Source organism: Etheostoma cragini, chromosome 9 (genome assembly GCF_013103735.1).
Source record: "Etheostoma cragini isolate CJK2018 chromosome 9, CSU_Ecrag_1.0, whole genome shotgun sequence".
NCBI classification, from domain to species: Eukaryota; Metazoa; Chordata; class Actinopteri; order Perciformes; family Percidae; genus Etheostoma; species Etheostoma cragini.
In genome coordinates this window covers 10,531,077-10,548,674 of record NC_048415.1, presented here as the reverse complement: position 1 = coordinate 10,548,674, position 17,598 = coordinate 10,531,077, and the positions used below count along the sequence as shown (strand labels likewise).

At 40.7% G+C, this 17,598-nt stretch overlaps 1 protein-coding gene across 1 annotated transcript in view; it reads left to right on the top strand.

Annotated features, from left to right (window-relative positions):
- The window catches only part of nr5a2 (nuclear receptor subfamily 5, group A, member 2), a 65,415-nt gene extending 48,833 nt beyond the window's left edge, over positions 1 to 16,582 (top strand). Inside the window, exon 7 of the mRNA XM_034881622.1 lies at positions 14,220 to 16,582. Within this exon, the coding sequence (XP_034737513.1) occupies positions 14,220 to 14,467 (248 nt within the window). The 3' untranslated portion in view covers positions 14,468 to 16,582. The remainder of the gene's footprint in view (positions 1 to 14,219) is intronic.
- The last annotated feature ends 1,016 nt before the right edge of the window (positions 16,583 to 17,598 follow it).

Here is a 17,598-nt window from a genome sequence, read left to right as displayed (position 1 = left end):
AAACAAGGCCAGTTATCAGAGAGTAATGCAACATAATGGGTTATTATTGACAGAGCACATAATTAAACACTTAAGTGGTAAATAAGTGATAAGACAAAAGAGCCATAGAAAGAATGGACATCAGGCACAGTGTCTCACATATAAAAGACACCAAAGAGACTTTAATACAAAAGTAATTTCAAGCACACTTTAGCAGGTGAACAGTCCTGTATTTTAACAAAAAATGTGTTTAGGAAATATAGGTAATACTGATCTACATGTATTGCATACGCCCAGAGAGACTTACTGTGAATGTACAACTACAGTTAAACTTTCAAAATCTTGAATTCTCTAAATTCGTGCATGATTGCATCTTAGCACAGTGGATATATTGTGTGTCATAGTTTTTCCCAAGGAATGAGTGTATCAATGTAGAACTGAAGAGACCTGGGTTTCAAATGTAGTAAGAAAATATACAATTTCAGAGTAACTCTGTAAACTTGACAAAATGCTCTTATTACAAATACTTGATGAGTATGATAACTTAAAATGAGCAAACAAAAAATGGAGTAACAACACTTTTTGTTAGAAGCGCTGCACAAGTTAATCCAAAGCATGCAACACTATCACAACAGAGCGCTCCTGCAAAAGAGATGTAATACAGTAGCGAGTTTTCCCACCGTCTACCAGCAGTGTTGCAACAGTAGTAATCTGTTCATGAATTTCATCACTATCCACACCCAGTGATAGTCACAACACGTGCAGCCGAGCCTTGCACCCCTACCTGAATATTGTGACATCTGCACGGTGGCAGCAGGATTTAAAACACACACTTTAACTCACTGCCCCGCCGAAGCAATACAGGACATATCCCCTAAATTTCTCCGCCTCCCATCAATACTCTTACTAACTACCGTAGCAGTGAGCACAACCAGACAAATGCTCCTGTAAAAGTTTTTTTCACCAAAGAAAAAAACCTTTTCCTCCCTTCTACCTCCTCCTGTGCTCCTCTCCTGCACTCCCATGTGGGGTGATTTAAGACAGGCAAGCTATGGAGAAACTGTTGCCCTCCATCTCTCCCCTCCTCCCTCCCTCCTACCCCTCTCCCTTGGCCTTATTACAGGCTGTCAGTTTATTATAAAACATTAGGAAAGCAGAGGGACAGTTGCAGTTACTGTCCTATCGATCGGCAGGGATAGATTCTGTGATTTAGAGTCAGCCTCTGCTTGCGCCCTCCACATTCTCGGTCTCCTATTAAGGCACCAGCGCTTTGCTTTTGCTATTGATGTCTCAACATTAACAGTTACAAGCTGCTACAGAAAATCAATGTTCAACTTTTATTACCGGCTGCATAACGCGGAGGACCTCCCGCCAGCAGGTACTTAGCAGTCAAAAGGCAGCGTGGATGGTCCGCCCGGCACGTCAGGTGTTTCCTAAGTGATATCTGCAGTAATATCAATCCTGTATACAGCATATATGGGCTTTGGGGGCAGTTGAGAGCCTAAGAGCTTAGGGGTACAGCAAAGGAAAGTATAGCTCACCAAAACAAATTAGCACATGCTTGCAAATGTGAGACATACTGTATAAAGTGCCAAACAGCTACACTTTTCTTGAATGTCTTTGAGCTCCACTGTCAACACAACTTCTCTGCCATGAAAATACACGTAATGCCCACCAACAGAACGTCATTAAGCTAAAATAACAATCAATCTCTTTAACCATCACCACCAACCAGCCATCATCAGCATTAACTGGATGTGTGTGCGCTGTAACCCGGGTAGCGTGGATGTAGAGCTGGTGAGGCCTCTCAAACATTTATGAGGGGCTGCTGAACAGCGGCACCACAGACCTTCTGGGACAAACAGCCCCCGGTCCTATACTCTCAGTCCCGATCAATGGAACTCAAGTTCATTACACACACTTTTCAGCCGAACGGCAGCAACAGAATTTCCCTCCTCCCTCAATCGTTGAGCAACCCACCACTGGGGCTGCATTACACTTGCTTGTTTACGTGACTGTGCGCAAAGGGAAAGACGGGTGAAGGGAGTGTGTACCTGTGTGTGTGTGTGTGTGTGTGTGTGTGTGTGTGTGTGTGTGTGTGTGTGTGTGTGTGTGTGTGTGTGTGTGTGTGTGTGGGAACAGGGGCTGCTCCCAGTGGCCAGAGCTTGAGGTTATCATTATGTACAGGTCGGTCCGCTGCAATGCTAATGCTAATGCATTCTCAGTGGTCGCTTCTCCAGTCCCAGTGCTGTGCTAGCTAGCTTGCTACTCCTCTCCAATTAGAGGCTAAAAGATGTCTGTTTGGGGTAGGGAGGACAGGCTTGGTCTATCCAGGGCCCTGTGGAGAACAGGCTCACATTACTCAAGGAAAACAGACTCGGAGAACAAATTGTGCATACACTGGAGTGCGGCAGAAAATTCCACTCGTGATTTGAATGATTTGTTGACTGGAGACTATCTACTCCCTGACTGTGAATTCATGCAGCTAAATAATTAGGTGGAAAAAAGGTGGAGGGTAGGGGTGTGGCCTTGACCAACTGCCACTTTGCTCGTTGGAAAGCCATGCTGTCTCTCTGTAATGGGTGGGCCAAATTCTCTGGGCGGGCAAAGCAGAGAAAGGGGAGGTAACCTTGCCCCTTATGACCTCATAAGGGGATTCCAGATTGGCCCATCTGTGCTTTAATTTTCTCAAAGGCAGAGCAGGATTTCCAGGGCTCAATTTACACATATCGCCATTTCTAGCCACTGGAGGACCATAGGCAGGCTTGGGGAACGCATATTAGTAAAAAAAAAAAAAAACTCATAAAGTAAAATTTTCAAGCCATGGGATCTTCGAACATTACATACAGCAGCAAAAAGTTAACACACTCATGCAAACACACACCATAGGATCTAGCCAAAGGATAGTGGTGTGGCCACTGAGTCTTAAGTGTATCAAAGGTTAGATGTTACAAATGCAATCAGATGGTACCCCAGCATAACACACCCACCTTGTCAATCATTTGTAAAGTTGTAAATGTGAATGGCTTCACTCCTTCAATCAATGTCTCAGTAAGAGCTACAGTATTAGTGCTGCAACCGTTGTTTCCGCTGCAAAATCTTTATGACCCGACATTTATAGCTGCTAAAGCTCATTGAGTGTCATTAGTGTTACTTATTGGACAATCATTAATACACACAACACTTAAAAGACAAAGGCATAGATTGAACTGTGTATTGGTTGAGCAATATAAAAGGGATGATGCATTGAGTTATTTGAAAAGACTTAATACTCAGTAAGGATATTTCTGTGATTGAAATAACTTTCGTTACTGACAATGTTGTTTTTAGAATGAAACTCATTTGTCACTGATTTCTGACTGAACTTACTCTTGCAAGCGTGTGAGCATGGACATGAAAAAACTCTGACGATTATAGTAGAAGTAAAAATATTCCTCTACATTCATCAAGCGCCCTGATATCACGAATGGAGCTCAATGGCATCACAGTACTGCCTGGCATGCGGGTTGTCAGCAATAATGTTCCTTTGTGAATGTGTACAGTGCAGAGGCATGTGTTTAAACTATGGTGGTGGTAAGCTGTATGGTCGTCAGGTGGCTGCTGTAAGATTATACACACTTTCCCGTAGCTCTTTGAGCTTCTTTGAGTGTGTGTGAGTGTGTGTGTGTGCATGTGTGTGTGTGTGTGTGTGTGTGTGTGCGTGCGTGTGCGTGTGTGTGTGTTGTGGCATGTGTGCGCGCATAACCAGAGACAGTGATTAAACGTTTCAAAGCACAGATGATCCAACAGGTGGTCTGGCTAGCTATCTCTTGTTGTCCCAGCCTCTCTCTCTCTCTCTTTCCCTCTTTCTCTTTTCCCTACAATGGGACCCCCGCCTCTCTGTGACCCCCCACTCATGAACCGTCACAGCTACTTTCTTGTCTCTTCGTTCTTGTCCTGACGGATATTTTAAGCAACAAAGCCCTGTGAGTCCCCTGTCTTACACGCAAAGACACACACATGATGAGCACAGCTAGTCCTTGTATTGCATTAAAAATAAAAAAAATGAAAAAACAACGACATGGTGGGGCAATGGAAACATTTAGAGCTGCTGGCAAATGTTAGAAACAAGGGTCAGGGAGCCAACACTTGTTGAAACACAAGAGGGCATTCATCAGTCAACCTTCTCTCCACACACATATCATCAGAAAATAATGTGTAATGTAAATGAATATTCCCGGGCACTGCCAGACATTTTTCATGCCAAGTATTGGCCTGTGCAAGCTGCCTCAGAGCATAAAGTGATGCTTTAGTGCCACCTGGCACTGATAACCATATCTACTGTTGGCATGACACTGTACGCCTGTAAATTCTTACAGCGCTCAGTGACATCTGACGTGGAAACTCAACAACCTTCATATAATACCTTACAACTGCCATCAAACAAACATTTGATTAAGAAAAAAAATAAGTAGTTAGCATCACAAAAGAATGCCCTGTTATCAAAATCCCAAAATATCACACTTTTGTTCATACCAAGTTGTCATTGAGGGACATGCAAGTTGTCATTTTATTTAGTGCAGAAAGAGGGATGGTTTAAGTACTTCCTAGAGCTTAAAATGAAACACAGACATTTTTTCTTCCATCAAAATTGGTAAAACTCTCAAACCACAGTGGGTGCAGAACACATACGTACATCCAATAACCACAGAAAAATACAGTTTACCATAGCTTTTTTATTAACAAGTGTCCTTGTGGTTTATCCTCAAATGTACTCATTTTCTTGTATTGTGCATTTAAAAGTCCTTACAGTTGGCATGGCAGAAACATCCAGTAAAACCCCAGTTATTTAAATCAAGTCGAGCTTTGAGAGGCAGTGTTCAAACATGTCATCCTACATTAGCCTAGAGTGTGAAGGCAGAACGACCACCGCCATCCAATACTTTCGAATACATTAAATCCCGATTTGCACTTAAGTTGACTCTGCTTGTCAGGGGACGGAAATCACACAGAGAAAAAAGAAGTTAAAAGAAGGTGTGGAAAACATGCAGCACATTATTTCTTCAGTCCGCACTCTACCTGCTGGCTGCCATCATCAAATGACAACAAAGCCAAGGAAGAGGGAGAGAGTGGGATAGATGTAAAACAAGAGAGTGAAGGAGAGGTAGCAGAGAGAGGGAGGGTGGGTGGAATGACGCTATGGATTAACTGTCCTTCATGCTGAAAATATACATCCCCAGGCACATGGCACTGAATAATTAATTCAAATTTGTCAGAGAAAGAATGAGAGAAATCTATTGACGAGGAGACGGGCCCTTTAATGGTCTCATTAAAGGGGAGGCTTCCCACACCAGGCACCTTCTGTGCTGCTGCAGGAGTTTTTGGGGTAGTGGAGGGTTGGAGGGGGGTACTTGACCCCCCAATGATTTTCTGTCACTTTATCATAAACAAGAAAGGTTGACATGCCCCTCCACTCCCTAGCTTTCCCTCCACCACCAAACAAACCCTGTGTGTAATTAGCCAAAGGGTGCAAAAGTGCACTGAATGTAAACAAGGTTCATACGCATGCACTGATAGAAAGAGACAGCAACAACACACACATGATATGCTGCGCCTGCTTCTACTGTTGCTGACAGGCAAGAGCATGAAGAGTCACCTTACAGGTACAGTAGCCCAGTCTCATGGCAGTTCATGAAATTATGACGTTATTTAATGCATTGATTCATGTACAGGGACATGATTTTCTTGTTTTTTTCGTGGTGGTGAGTACGGATTTTAAACTATTTCAATGAGAAGCATATTTTGTGATAACAGCACGATTACTGTAGCGAGTAGTGTTGAAAAGCCGAAAACCCAGGTAAGGAGGTTGGTTGGGGTGGTGGTTTGGTCAAACAACACATGACTTTCACCCCGAAGACTGGGGATTATTACTTTTTGTCTTAATTGTTAGATTTGTCAGTCATGTGCCAGCATCATCATCTGCATATAGCTACATGACTGGGAGCTGTTTTTGTAAGGGGTGGGGGATAACTGTTTGTCCAATCCAGGTGGTATTAGTAAGGTGAGAAAGCAGGGACCTGTGGGTGCATCGCGCAGTCCGAGGTCCGCTCATTGAAAGGCATTTGGTTACGCGTCCAGAGGGACTAAAGAAAGGGGCAATAAGAAGTGAAGGGGGTGGGGGGGACTAAAGGTACCACGGGTTCATTGTTGATGCAAATCTCTCAGTATCCCTCTATCAAATGGATTTTCCTAATCCTGAGACATTGTGATTTTCCCCCCAGCAATATGATTTTTATCCTAGAACCCTCTGCTTGAGGAAATTACCGGCAGCAAATAGGGCCAGTTGACAAAAATGATTTAAGCCACAAAGAAATCATCTATTAAACACATGTATATAAGTGTTGAGTGATGATGGTACATTTCCAGCTCTTCATTTTTACCTCACAGACTGTCAGCTCACTCAAGTCAGGTTATCTCCAACCGCAAGACATGCAGCCTGGGTTAACACAAGTCATTTTCATTATTGATAAATCTAGGTAGTTTCTTGACTAACTGATAAATCATTAAACGTACAACAGGTCTGAAAAGTACGAAAAATGTCACAGGTCACAGGTCCCGAGAGCCCAAATTTCTGATAAGGGACTATCCATCACCAAATGAGGTGACACAAATGTGATTGAGCCTGTGGCGCACTGACAAAAACCCTTGCATTTGCAGTGATACAACGCAATCTCACAAATGGATTTGTATGATATCCTACAAAAAAGTTAAGCACCACAGATTGTATGCTATACAATGCCATCATGGCAAGCCGTTAAATTTAGTTAAGAAAAGGTTACTGCAGCCAGCTACAAAGCACTATGAGGTCCTGGTTGTTTCAGTGGTCGTTTCTGTTAAGTTTAGCCTTCAAAAGGTCACGTGAACCAGCCACAATGCACCGTGTGGCCCCACTCGTTTATTGTACTGCAGTTTAGGGTAATCGTCAAATGGTGACTGGCATTTAAGTTTAAGCAACAAAATGACTAGTTAGGATTAGGGTTAAAACATGGTCCACTTAAGTACCACGTAAATAATATTCTAAGTCGAAAAGTCTGAACTATGTCTTAAAACTTATTCCCACTCATATTAGCCAGTTACTGTGCTCATCTGTTAGAACACCTGATACAGGATGTAAATTTGTTTTTCCCTTCACCTCAGGATGAATCCCTAGCACCTTCCAGCCAGCATAGTCAATGAGTAAAGCTTGTCTCCTTTCTGCTCAGAGCGCCTTTTCTCGTGTTTATTTTATCGGACCTTAGGCACTTTACCTCCCTTTCAATATCTCTCAACCTCTCTCCATCGCACTGCAGAGCCCTTCATAGCCGCATGTTGTTTGGCCCCCTGAGTGGCTAAAGGGAGGATTTGATGAGTCGGCGTGCAAATTGAGCCTTCTTGCTATATTCTAACACCCTGACCATAGCACATTCCCATTTGTTGCCTTTTTTCAGGAATTGTGAGACTGTTGTTATTATGCATTGTTAGTGCAGAGGACTTTTGGCCTCTGGACATGGGCTCTGGGCTTGATGTCATGCAGCTACAATATATAACACTATGAAATAAAAGGTCACTTTTCAAGATGAAGGGTCACTCTTGGTGCTTAATGAGGCTTTTGTTAAACGAGTAAAAGTTAATAAATGCAAAGGATTCTTCCTGAGGTCCTTTCACATCATTAGATACAGAAGAAAAGAAGATTCCAAATTAGTCCAAGGCTCAGATAAACTGTCCACCAAGAGGTACATGTTAGGTTGTTGTTGTTACAATAAATATATGAATAATGTTGTGTAGAGACAATAACCAGTATGCAGAGTATGCAGATATTATATTTACCCCATTTCACAATAAAATTCAATAAAATCTTCACAAGAGAATTTGAAAGATGAGGCGCATCAATATTAATCTTTGCCCAACCCCATTTTATAGCCTTAGGGCACGAGTTTGCTCCAACCAAAGCGCCTGTTGGCTGGTTGAAGAGCATCTGAAACCTCTAACCCCCAACCATTCCCACAGCTGAAAAAGAGGGCTTCGTGTCTGACAATTATTGTAACTTCTGAAAGGGACAATCCAACAGTCAACACCCACATTTAGTAACATATGTTCAGAGCCCCAGAGGTGACATAGATGAACACATGTACTGGGGACAAACACTTTTGCGTGATCTTGAGTTTGTTTTGCAAGATCATGAGTTTTATTTGTGAGATCTTGACTTTGACACGGAGGGAAGAAAAAAATACAAAATATAAAATTATAAAAAATTAAAATTAAATAAAAAAAACATGTACTGGGAAATTGTTTTATAATAATTTTTTTGCTCCATGGAAGTCAAGGTCTCGAGTTTAGTGTGTGTCCCCAGTACATGTTTTCTTTTTTTTTCCATGTCATCTCCGGGGCTCCGTACGATTGTCCTGGTGAGCAAAGGTAAGAATTTTCTCCATACTGCTCTTTTTTCATTACTTAGACAACTGTTTCCGTAACTATTCATAGGTAAAAACTTGTGCAGCACCATGGATGCCTGTCCCTATATATCCCTATATTTAAAGGCAGAGTTGGTAACTATTTTCAATATACCATTTTTTTCTATATATATTTTTTAATGGTCTTTACACCATTGTTTAGCCTTTGGTGTATCTAGTCTCAAAGAACCCCCATTAAATGTTAAGGAACATACAACTGCAGTTTATGCCCCCCACCCCTTGTGTTTTTACTTGCCTCTAACATGGAGGCGTCGTATCTGAGAAAGGGAATTCCCTAAATGGGACTTGGAAAACAAGGAAGCTGATAGCTCTGGGGAGATGGGGAACTTGAATGCTGGCAACCATAGATAGATGAGGGAAGCAGAGCCTCCTGTAAAGGAAAAAAACACACACATCTCTATGTGAACTGCTGTCAGTGGAGTATTGATATGAGTGTGTTTGTGTGTGTGTGTGTGCGTGTCTGTGTGTGTGTGTCTGTGTGTGTGTGTTTGTGCAGCTGTAATGTATGTGTTTGTGTACTTCATGATCTAATTGTTAGGACAAAATGTGGGCAAAGGAGGTTGCTTTTCTCCAATACAAACCCAGCAGTGCAGCGTAACTCTGATAATAGCCTACCTAAGTGATATGCTTTAACCATGCGGCCATTGACCTTTGCCCCGTGAACCTTATTTGCTTTAATTGCCCTTGGTGCCAAATTCTCCCAGTGAACACGCTGTTCTACATTTTGCTTATTGTGGGCAGTCCTTTGTCCTCACTTTGTCACATCAATCCACTCAGAGTCAAAGGTTATTGGGTTCTCTTCTTTCAACGCCCCTGCAAGTTTGATTGGTAATGGTTAGTAGCAATTCACAATGTTGACTTGATAACAATCAAGTAGGATGCAATAAAGAGGACTTTTGGCACATTGGTTCAACTCTTCGCTCTTTGAAGAACCGCTGCAGTAGTAAAACAGGCTTTAGCTTTGATTGGCTTGTATAAATGCCTGTGAAAGTCCCTATTGGCAGACCAGGAGGCCCTAATTCCCTCCTGTACAGGAATTTCCCATTTGTTTTTCACTCACATTTTATTGACCAAGTCTGCTGACAGCACTTGACTCAATAACCGTTGATAGCCCAAGAGTTTTATGGTTTTATGTGTTGTTTTTGGACCCAGCAAGAAAAAGCATGTTGTTAAGTTTGAAAGGCACAGTGACTTGGCAGCACGTGACTGAGAGGGTTATTGATTAGAGCACTACAAGTGTAATGTGACAGACCATGGTGTTATTTTGCCATGTATAACTGTTGCATGAAGACAACATGACTGGAAATAGGTGATAGTGTATTGGGGAAATAACATGATGGAAAAAAAAGGTGTTAAAAGGGGTAAAAGGTTTGTCTGACATGCAGGTTTGGGTATCGTTCAAAAAATGTTGGAACCGGTACCGGTACCAATACCTTGACTTTGATGCTGGCTCCTGGACAAGACTTTTTTTTCAATACCAATTTTATTAAAAACAATCTTAATACAAATAAATGACAACATTACCCCATAAATCTTTTAATTTATTTTTTAGCTCCTACCAAGTGAGCCCCGTTTCTGTACATATCGTAGAGTTGTTCCTGCGTGTCTTTAAAACGTGTAACGTTAGACAGCTGATCACCAGTATTATTAGATTTTGGTAGAAGCGTGCTGCATGTTTAGTGGCTCACTGACGCTGGTGAGATTTGCTCTTTAGGTACTGAAATTTGGTATTAAATGATTATGCATTCTTCGATACCCAGTCCTACTGACATGGTGAGTTTCTGTATTCATTAAATGTGACCTTACCACAACAGTTCTTTTTAATTTTTATTAAATTTTACAGCATGCTTAATTAAGTTTCTAGCAAAGGGTATTTTGTCTCAAAATGCATTTGTCTTTGAAGTATCACAAATATGTTTCCAATCAGAGTCTGTGAAGGAAGGAGGTTGGGGTTCATCACATAACTCAGGACTGTCACCCAGGAGACCGATGTTCATGTCCCGTGCAACAACCAACAACAAACTTAATCTATGTAACAAACACACATATTTTAACCAAAACCATTATGTTTTTAAACAGACTTAGTAGTTGTGTTGTCTAATCCTGACCAAGTAGTTTTGTTTCAATTGAACATTAACCCCGTGTTTATAACAGTGACCAGTGCACATTGTGAAACTGGAAAAGGTGAAAACCTGAGCAAGCAGTTTCATTGTATGGGAATGTCATTTTTAGGAGGCATGTAACATTAATATACTGTATAGAAGTGTCAGGTTTGGCAGCCATCCTCTGCAGTGCAGTATTTTTCACCCACTTAAGCTTTTTAAAGCCATAAACAAAGTGATGCCTGTCTTCTTTTGCAGATAATGGTAAACTTTGACACCGAGTGATGTTTCTGATCAGTTTCTTTCACACGTTAGTGTCCAGTCTGTGAGGCATCATTGAGATCAGAGTTAAGCAAAGGAGCAAGAATTTACATAAGTGAATGTGTGTGTGTGTGTGTGTGCGTGTGTGTGTATGTGTCCCTAGAGCAGGTGGATTGCAAGGGTCAGTGAAAGAGTGCAAAACCACACACACACTCACACACACACTTACAGCACAGCAGATTTGGTCTAATTAAAAAGCACAGTAGTGATTTCAGGGGCTCCGTGAAAGATAGAATTGTGTGTGTGTGTGTGTGTGTGTGTGTGTGTGTGTGTGTGTGTGTGTGTGTGTGTTAGGTCGCTGGCTTCAGCATGATCGCCCGTCAAATGAAACAATGTATTCTACAGGACCTCGGGGTTTCCATTTGAGTATTCAGACGCGGCGCTGAAACGAACTGTGCCTGTTTTATGTGAAAAAAGTTGATAATTAGTCCCACAGTGACTGAGCAATGAGATGGAAAGAGAAAGGGGGGGGGGGTATTGAAAGAAGAGGAGAGAGCGCTTAGCACACTTAATGCTCCGACCTGACACTGTCTGGGAATCATTGATGAATTGTTTATTATTTTTTTCCTAACCCTTTTCTCCTTCATCCTCCCTCTCCTGTCTTTGAATGATCAGTAGATTAGAACCCATCCACTCTTCTGATTTGATTAGCAACAAAACAAAGAAACATTTCTCATCAACCAGAGTGTATTTTTTCTGTCTGTGTTTTGCAGATATCAAACTATTGTCATTTGTGCTTTTTTGGAAGCTTTTATTAATTAATTTGCAAAAGTTGCACTGGTAATAATTACCAATTAAAATTCTGTCTTTTTGCCTCACTTTTCACTAATTAGCTTGACAGGGACATTGGCTACTAATTCTCTGTAGTTCCCCCCCCTTCCACATGCATACTGGCATACTGCACACCCTCATGCAGACAAAATCTTTCTGAGAAGCCACAATAACACCTCAAATGTATTTTTGCTGTGATCAGGGCTCACCTTGTCATTTTGCTGCAAAATTAACTAAATCCAACTCAGAAGAGGCTCTGATATTGCTGAATTGATTATATTGCAGCATGAGATGTTGTAAGATGTTATAAACGGTGTGTACTACAGTGAACATTTAGCCTACACATTACGTAATTACAATGCTTAAAACATTTGAAGAAAAAAAATCATATTAATATTAATTGTTGTCCTTAATGCTTCTTTTTTGTGTGGCTTTGCACTTACAGATTTCCATTGGCCATCAACAAAACTATAATCATTTAATAAATTCACAAGGTATTTTATTCAATAATTCCAGTAGGTTTAGACTCTATATACTATGCTTTGAAAAAGGATTTAGGGAACCTTAATATAGAAAATATGACAAATCTAGATAAAGACAAAAAAATTTGAGGTGAGAGAAAGTGGGTTGTGGACTCCTTTTTGAAATCCTGGCCGGAGCCCTCATCAGCAAAACACTTAAAAAGTCCTCCGCATTTTTAAGACTTTCTGAGCAGCTCAAAAACTTTTATTTCCATATCTTTGCTACATTTTGTTTAATGTGCAGATGGAAGCAAGTCTATTATTTTTCCTATTGACCTGCGTAGGACGGCTGTATGGTAAAGCCTAAAGCACACACTCTACTGGGTTAGCTTGGCTATATCACTGCTTCATAGAGGTGTTGGTAATGTGAAGGCCTGTTAAGGAGTCTGATAGCGGGTCAGACAGCTGAGTGGCAGCAGGAAAAAGCACATGTCATGTTTGTTTGGAGCCTCTTTTGTCACAGGCTGCACCCCCTCCCCCTTTTCCTGCCCTCTTCTTGGCCTTATTTAGTCCCCTGCAGTGTCATCCACAGGTCAGGGTGAGCACGCACACGCTAACACCAGCTCACACACACACAGGCAACACAAGAACAGACAGACACACACACATACATACAGATTATAATAGCATGGTAGAGTGCATCATAGATGGAAGTGCCTTGAAGGACCTGCTTCTCATTCTCTAGACCTCATTAGCTGCTGATTTATCTCTCCCTCCTTCCTTCTAATGCTTTGGGTGGGTGGATGGGGTGTGTGTGAGAGTGTGGGAAGGGGGTACCGTGTGAGCAATATGTGTATTTTCAGAGATTAGTGTGTGTGTGTGTGTGCGTTGGTCCGGAGGTGTCAACTAGACACAGGGACTCTGTCATTCCAAATTAGCACACTGTGAGCACACTCAACCTGGGGTCAAACAAATTAATAAAAGATCTCACACACACACAAACACACACACACACACACACACACAATCTGATTAAATATTCTGCAGCCCTGCGCTTTATAATCATGACAAGTACAAACACAGCGCTCTGGTCCACCATTCTCCATTTAGCAAATTTTTGTCCTGTCTTGCAATAATCTGCTCAAGCCCCTTGTGAGCTTATTATTGCCAAAGAAAAGTGCTTATAGCTGCATGTAAAGGTAGGATTTTGGAAAGATGCTAAATTTAATTTTGCACAAGGAAGTCATAGTCAATAAAAACTCCCCATAAGAATGAATCCCTTCGCTTTTATTATATCCTACTGGTTTCCACAAGATTGATGCTTTAAAAAAAAATAGTTTTTTGCACTAATAATTAAGCCCCTTTCTGATTTGTTTTGATATAAAAGGATGGAAAAGGCATTAGGTTAAGGAGGAGCTCTGGTGCTAAAATGACTGTGACTCTGCCCTACATAATTCATTGACTCCTGGGGAATGTATGTCTCTGGAGGAAAACCTTTTTTTGCCTTTACCTGATTCTCTCCCTTCTCTCACATCGCCGTCTCAAGAGACAACTCAGAGTAAGGGGGGGAGTAAGGGTGCAATATTCTGCCATGTGGTGCATTTTGAAGTCTTCTTTAAAGTAAAAAAGGAAGAAACAAAAGAAAAAGACACAACTAAAAATGTCAAGTTGTAGAATTGTCCCCTGATAAATAAGAACACACATTATTTTTACCATTTGTCTTTGAAATGTGAACCTATTCTAATATTTCCTTGAGGATACTGTGACACTATAAATCAGTCTTGAATCATAGTTTCTGCCATAAAGAAGTCTGAGTTAACATCTGACATTAACGCAGCGGATATTCAAAGGTAAACTGGATGTGTACATAATCTTACCATACTGACTGAATTATATTGATGTGGATAAATGCTGCTTTTAGAAACTCATTTGGCTGTTTTTCTAAGACACGAGGGCCTGTAATTCTCTGACATGTTTAGGCTCTGTTATCATTATTTGCCATTGCTTTGTTATTGTACTTCACAACAGCACTCACAGAGATTGGTCAAGTATGAAGTGCCGTCCTTTCTGACCTTCTGTTTTGCTTCCTCCTATAGATGTAAAGAACTTGGAGAACTTCCACCTGGTAGAAAGCGTCCAGGAGCAGGTCAATGCAGCGCTGCTGGACTACGTCATGTGTAACTACCCGCAGCAAACAGACAAGTTTGGCCAGCTGCTCCTGCGGCTGCCAGAGATCCGAGCCATCAGCCTGCAGGCTGAAGAATACCTTTACTACAAACACCTGAACGGCGACGTGCCGTGCAACAACCTGCTTATTGAAATGCTTCACGCCAAGAGGGCTTAGGAGGGGACTGCGCTACCCATAATGCAGCCGTACAGACATCCTGAGAGTTTTGCTGCAGCCCAAAATCTCCAAATGTTAATTGAGTGATGACCTGGAAGATGGAGAGCAGAGAGTTAGCAACTCTTGTTTATATTTAGCTCATTTGGATCTTAAAGTTACTTGGATTTGGACAAAGACACATGCACAGAGACAAAAAACTGCATATGGATCCCTTTATTCTGAAAAAAATGTCTGAAGAAGAGCCCCTTCTCCTTAACCACACAGACAAAGATAATGTTGAAAGGAGAAATAAAAAAAAACTTGAAACAAACACTGCATTTGGCACGAGATGGGGTCTAATCGTCTGCATGAGCACAGACTATCAAGACTGGCAGGCTGCAACTTACAGAACTAACAGCCCTCGGGTGTTTTAGCGCTAGTGACATTGTGAGAGGCTTTTAAGGCTGAGAAGGAAGCTGAGGAACACCGGCCATCTTTCAGACAGCTTTGTGACAGAGCGGTTGCTTATTTGGGTGGGCGATCCTCCAGTGTGCTTTCACTGAAACCGGCTTTTAGCTGTCGTTGGTACTGTAAACACAAATGGGCAAGCAGTCGACTAGGCCAGAGACTCTTACCGTCACGTTTTGTGAACTCACATAAGACGCATGTCACGGCAACTTGATATGACTGAGAGAAGACAACTGACAGTTAAAAAAGAAACGTCAAAAAAAAAATGGAACATTCTTTAACGAACAAAATGATAAATAGGCCAATATGGTGAAAAATAAGATGTTCTTTTTTCTCTTGTAATGAAAGTCATTTGCTCCTCATGGTCACCTTGTGGTTCCCCTTTCTTATTCCACCTCCCCAAATCATCTTAAACTATGTACCTCAGAAAGACCAGTGTTAAATAAATCAATTAATAATGTCAGCTGAAACAATTGTATTTATAGCCCCTTTTTCCTGCAAAAAAAACCCTTAAATAATCTTTTTATTATTTCATTACAACTGGAACAAAACAAAAGTGTGATTCTGGAGTTGGAGAAGGCTCGACCTTGCCTTTTTCCGGGAAAGACCAAAGCCTGCTGCAGAACAGAAGAAGGAAATTACAAAAACCTTAATAATCAGTATTATAAGAGAAAAAAAAAAAGATTTGTGATGTCACAGTTATGTGAGTCTTGCCTTATTTCATTACCATGCTAGCTAACCGTGCAGATGTGAATGAAAATATGTACAAATATATATAAAGTATTAATGTTGTAAAAATTAAAAAAAAAGAATAATTCAACAGGTGTTTACATTCATGTGGTCATATGGGAGAGAACTGTGATGAAGCATAAATTGCAAAGCAATGATTTCCTAAAAAAAGAAATCCACAAAATTAAGAAAAAAAAGATCCCTTTGGTTCCTTCGGTGTGTGTACAGTGTTTTATTTTTTATTTGTTTTGAGCAGTACTTAAATTATGTCGTGAGACACTAAAATCAAAAAGGAATCACACTTAAAATATTCATTTCTATCTGCGTGTGCTGGCATTCAAGCATTTTTTTCTTAAGCAGTGCTGTATAAGGGTTCCGTTTCACTTTCAACCTTTGTTTTGACTTCTTTTTTTATTTACAGTGCTTTTACCTTTTTGATGTACAGTATGTCACTGGTTACGCTTAATAATGAAGATAATTTATTGCGTCTCTGGGTTTCCATCTTTGTGTTATATGACGTGAGGTGTCCGCGCCAGAATAAATTTGTTTACTGTAGCATGTTCTTCTTTTGTTTCCACAAGTAGTTCCGTGATGCAGATATGGAGCAAAATAATGGGCTTTCAAAAAGAAAAGAAATCACCACAAATGTTTTGTCTTTTAAATGTTTATGCAAGTCAGTACATTGAAAAGAGTATCATATTTAAGCAAGGAAGTGTGAAGGATTTTTGTTCCACAAACGTTTTTTTTCTTCCTTTTCAATCTGCATCATTGTCCCTTCTAGTTTGCTCTTATACCAAAGACTGCGTCTTTCCCCCGAAAGGTATGACTTAGTATTGTGGCCAAAATGAACAAAACAGGCTCTTTTTTCTTCTAAAAAAATGGCACCCTAAATTATTTTCATGTGGAGTTTTTCACATGTGCTGTAGTTGTTACTGTTTTGTTTTTTAAATGTCCCAACATTTGCGTCCCACGACAACCTGTGGTGTTCATTTGTTTACTTGTTGACAATTTGTTAATTGAGTCAAAGAACGATGAAGTCTTTCAATGGCATGTTTATTGTACAGAAAATTCACTTAAAATCCCATGTCATTAAGCGGTTCCTTGTCCCGAGCTCAATTTTCTGACACCTTCATTAATTGTGTCTATTGATCAGACAATCTATTATCCCCAACTTTCTCAAATTCTGTGCTTAGGTTCTGCAGCTGTCTTGGACTTCCTATATAACATACAGGTGAACGTTAAACAGTACCACATGCAGGAAAATACATATTAATGCAGTCATTGCAGAAGTAAAAGTTGGGAGTTTTGGAGTTTTCTGTCACTTCAGCAGTCAGACATTAAAGGGAATGGTGTGAAATTCAGCTGTTACTTTCCAACAAACCAATCCGTTGCTTAAGAGTTAGTGTCCAGACAGACTTGTGTGCAGGTTCCATGCTTTAACAATGACTACCTTTGTGCATTCACATGCTCATGTACGATGACAACACGTGGCTACAGGATGGATCAAAATGCTATTTCCCTCCTACTTGGTCTATGACTTTTGCCCCTCCTGCTGACACTCTGACCGCTCTTATCGCTACCCCAGTCCTGGGGTTGTCTCTCTGAGGCCAACTGAATTTTTCCTCATATTTCAATAAATAATTATTATGCTTATAACACCAGATTCTTGCTTCCTGCACACACAAACCCTCTCCGGTTCCATTACATGTGTTTTTGTGGGAGAAATGAACATCTATTCCAACATCTCTTCGAATAACATTTTAGTAAATCAAAATATAGGAATGAGATCATATGAGGAATCAAATGAGATGCTGTACAATATGTCTCAGATGTTCATCTTATTTTTTTTCTATGCCATTCTGGCCTATATGTGATAGTTTATCAGTAGAGTCAAAGGGGAAAAGGTGGATGGCATGTGATTGAAAGGTCAGCTCAAATCTCACACTAATGGTTCA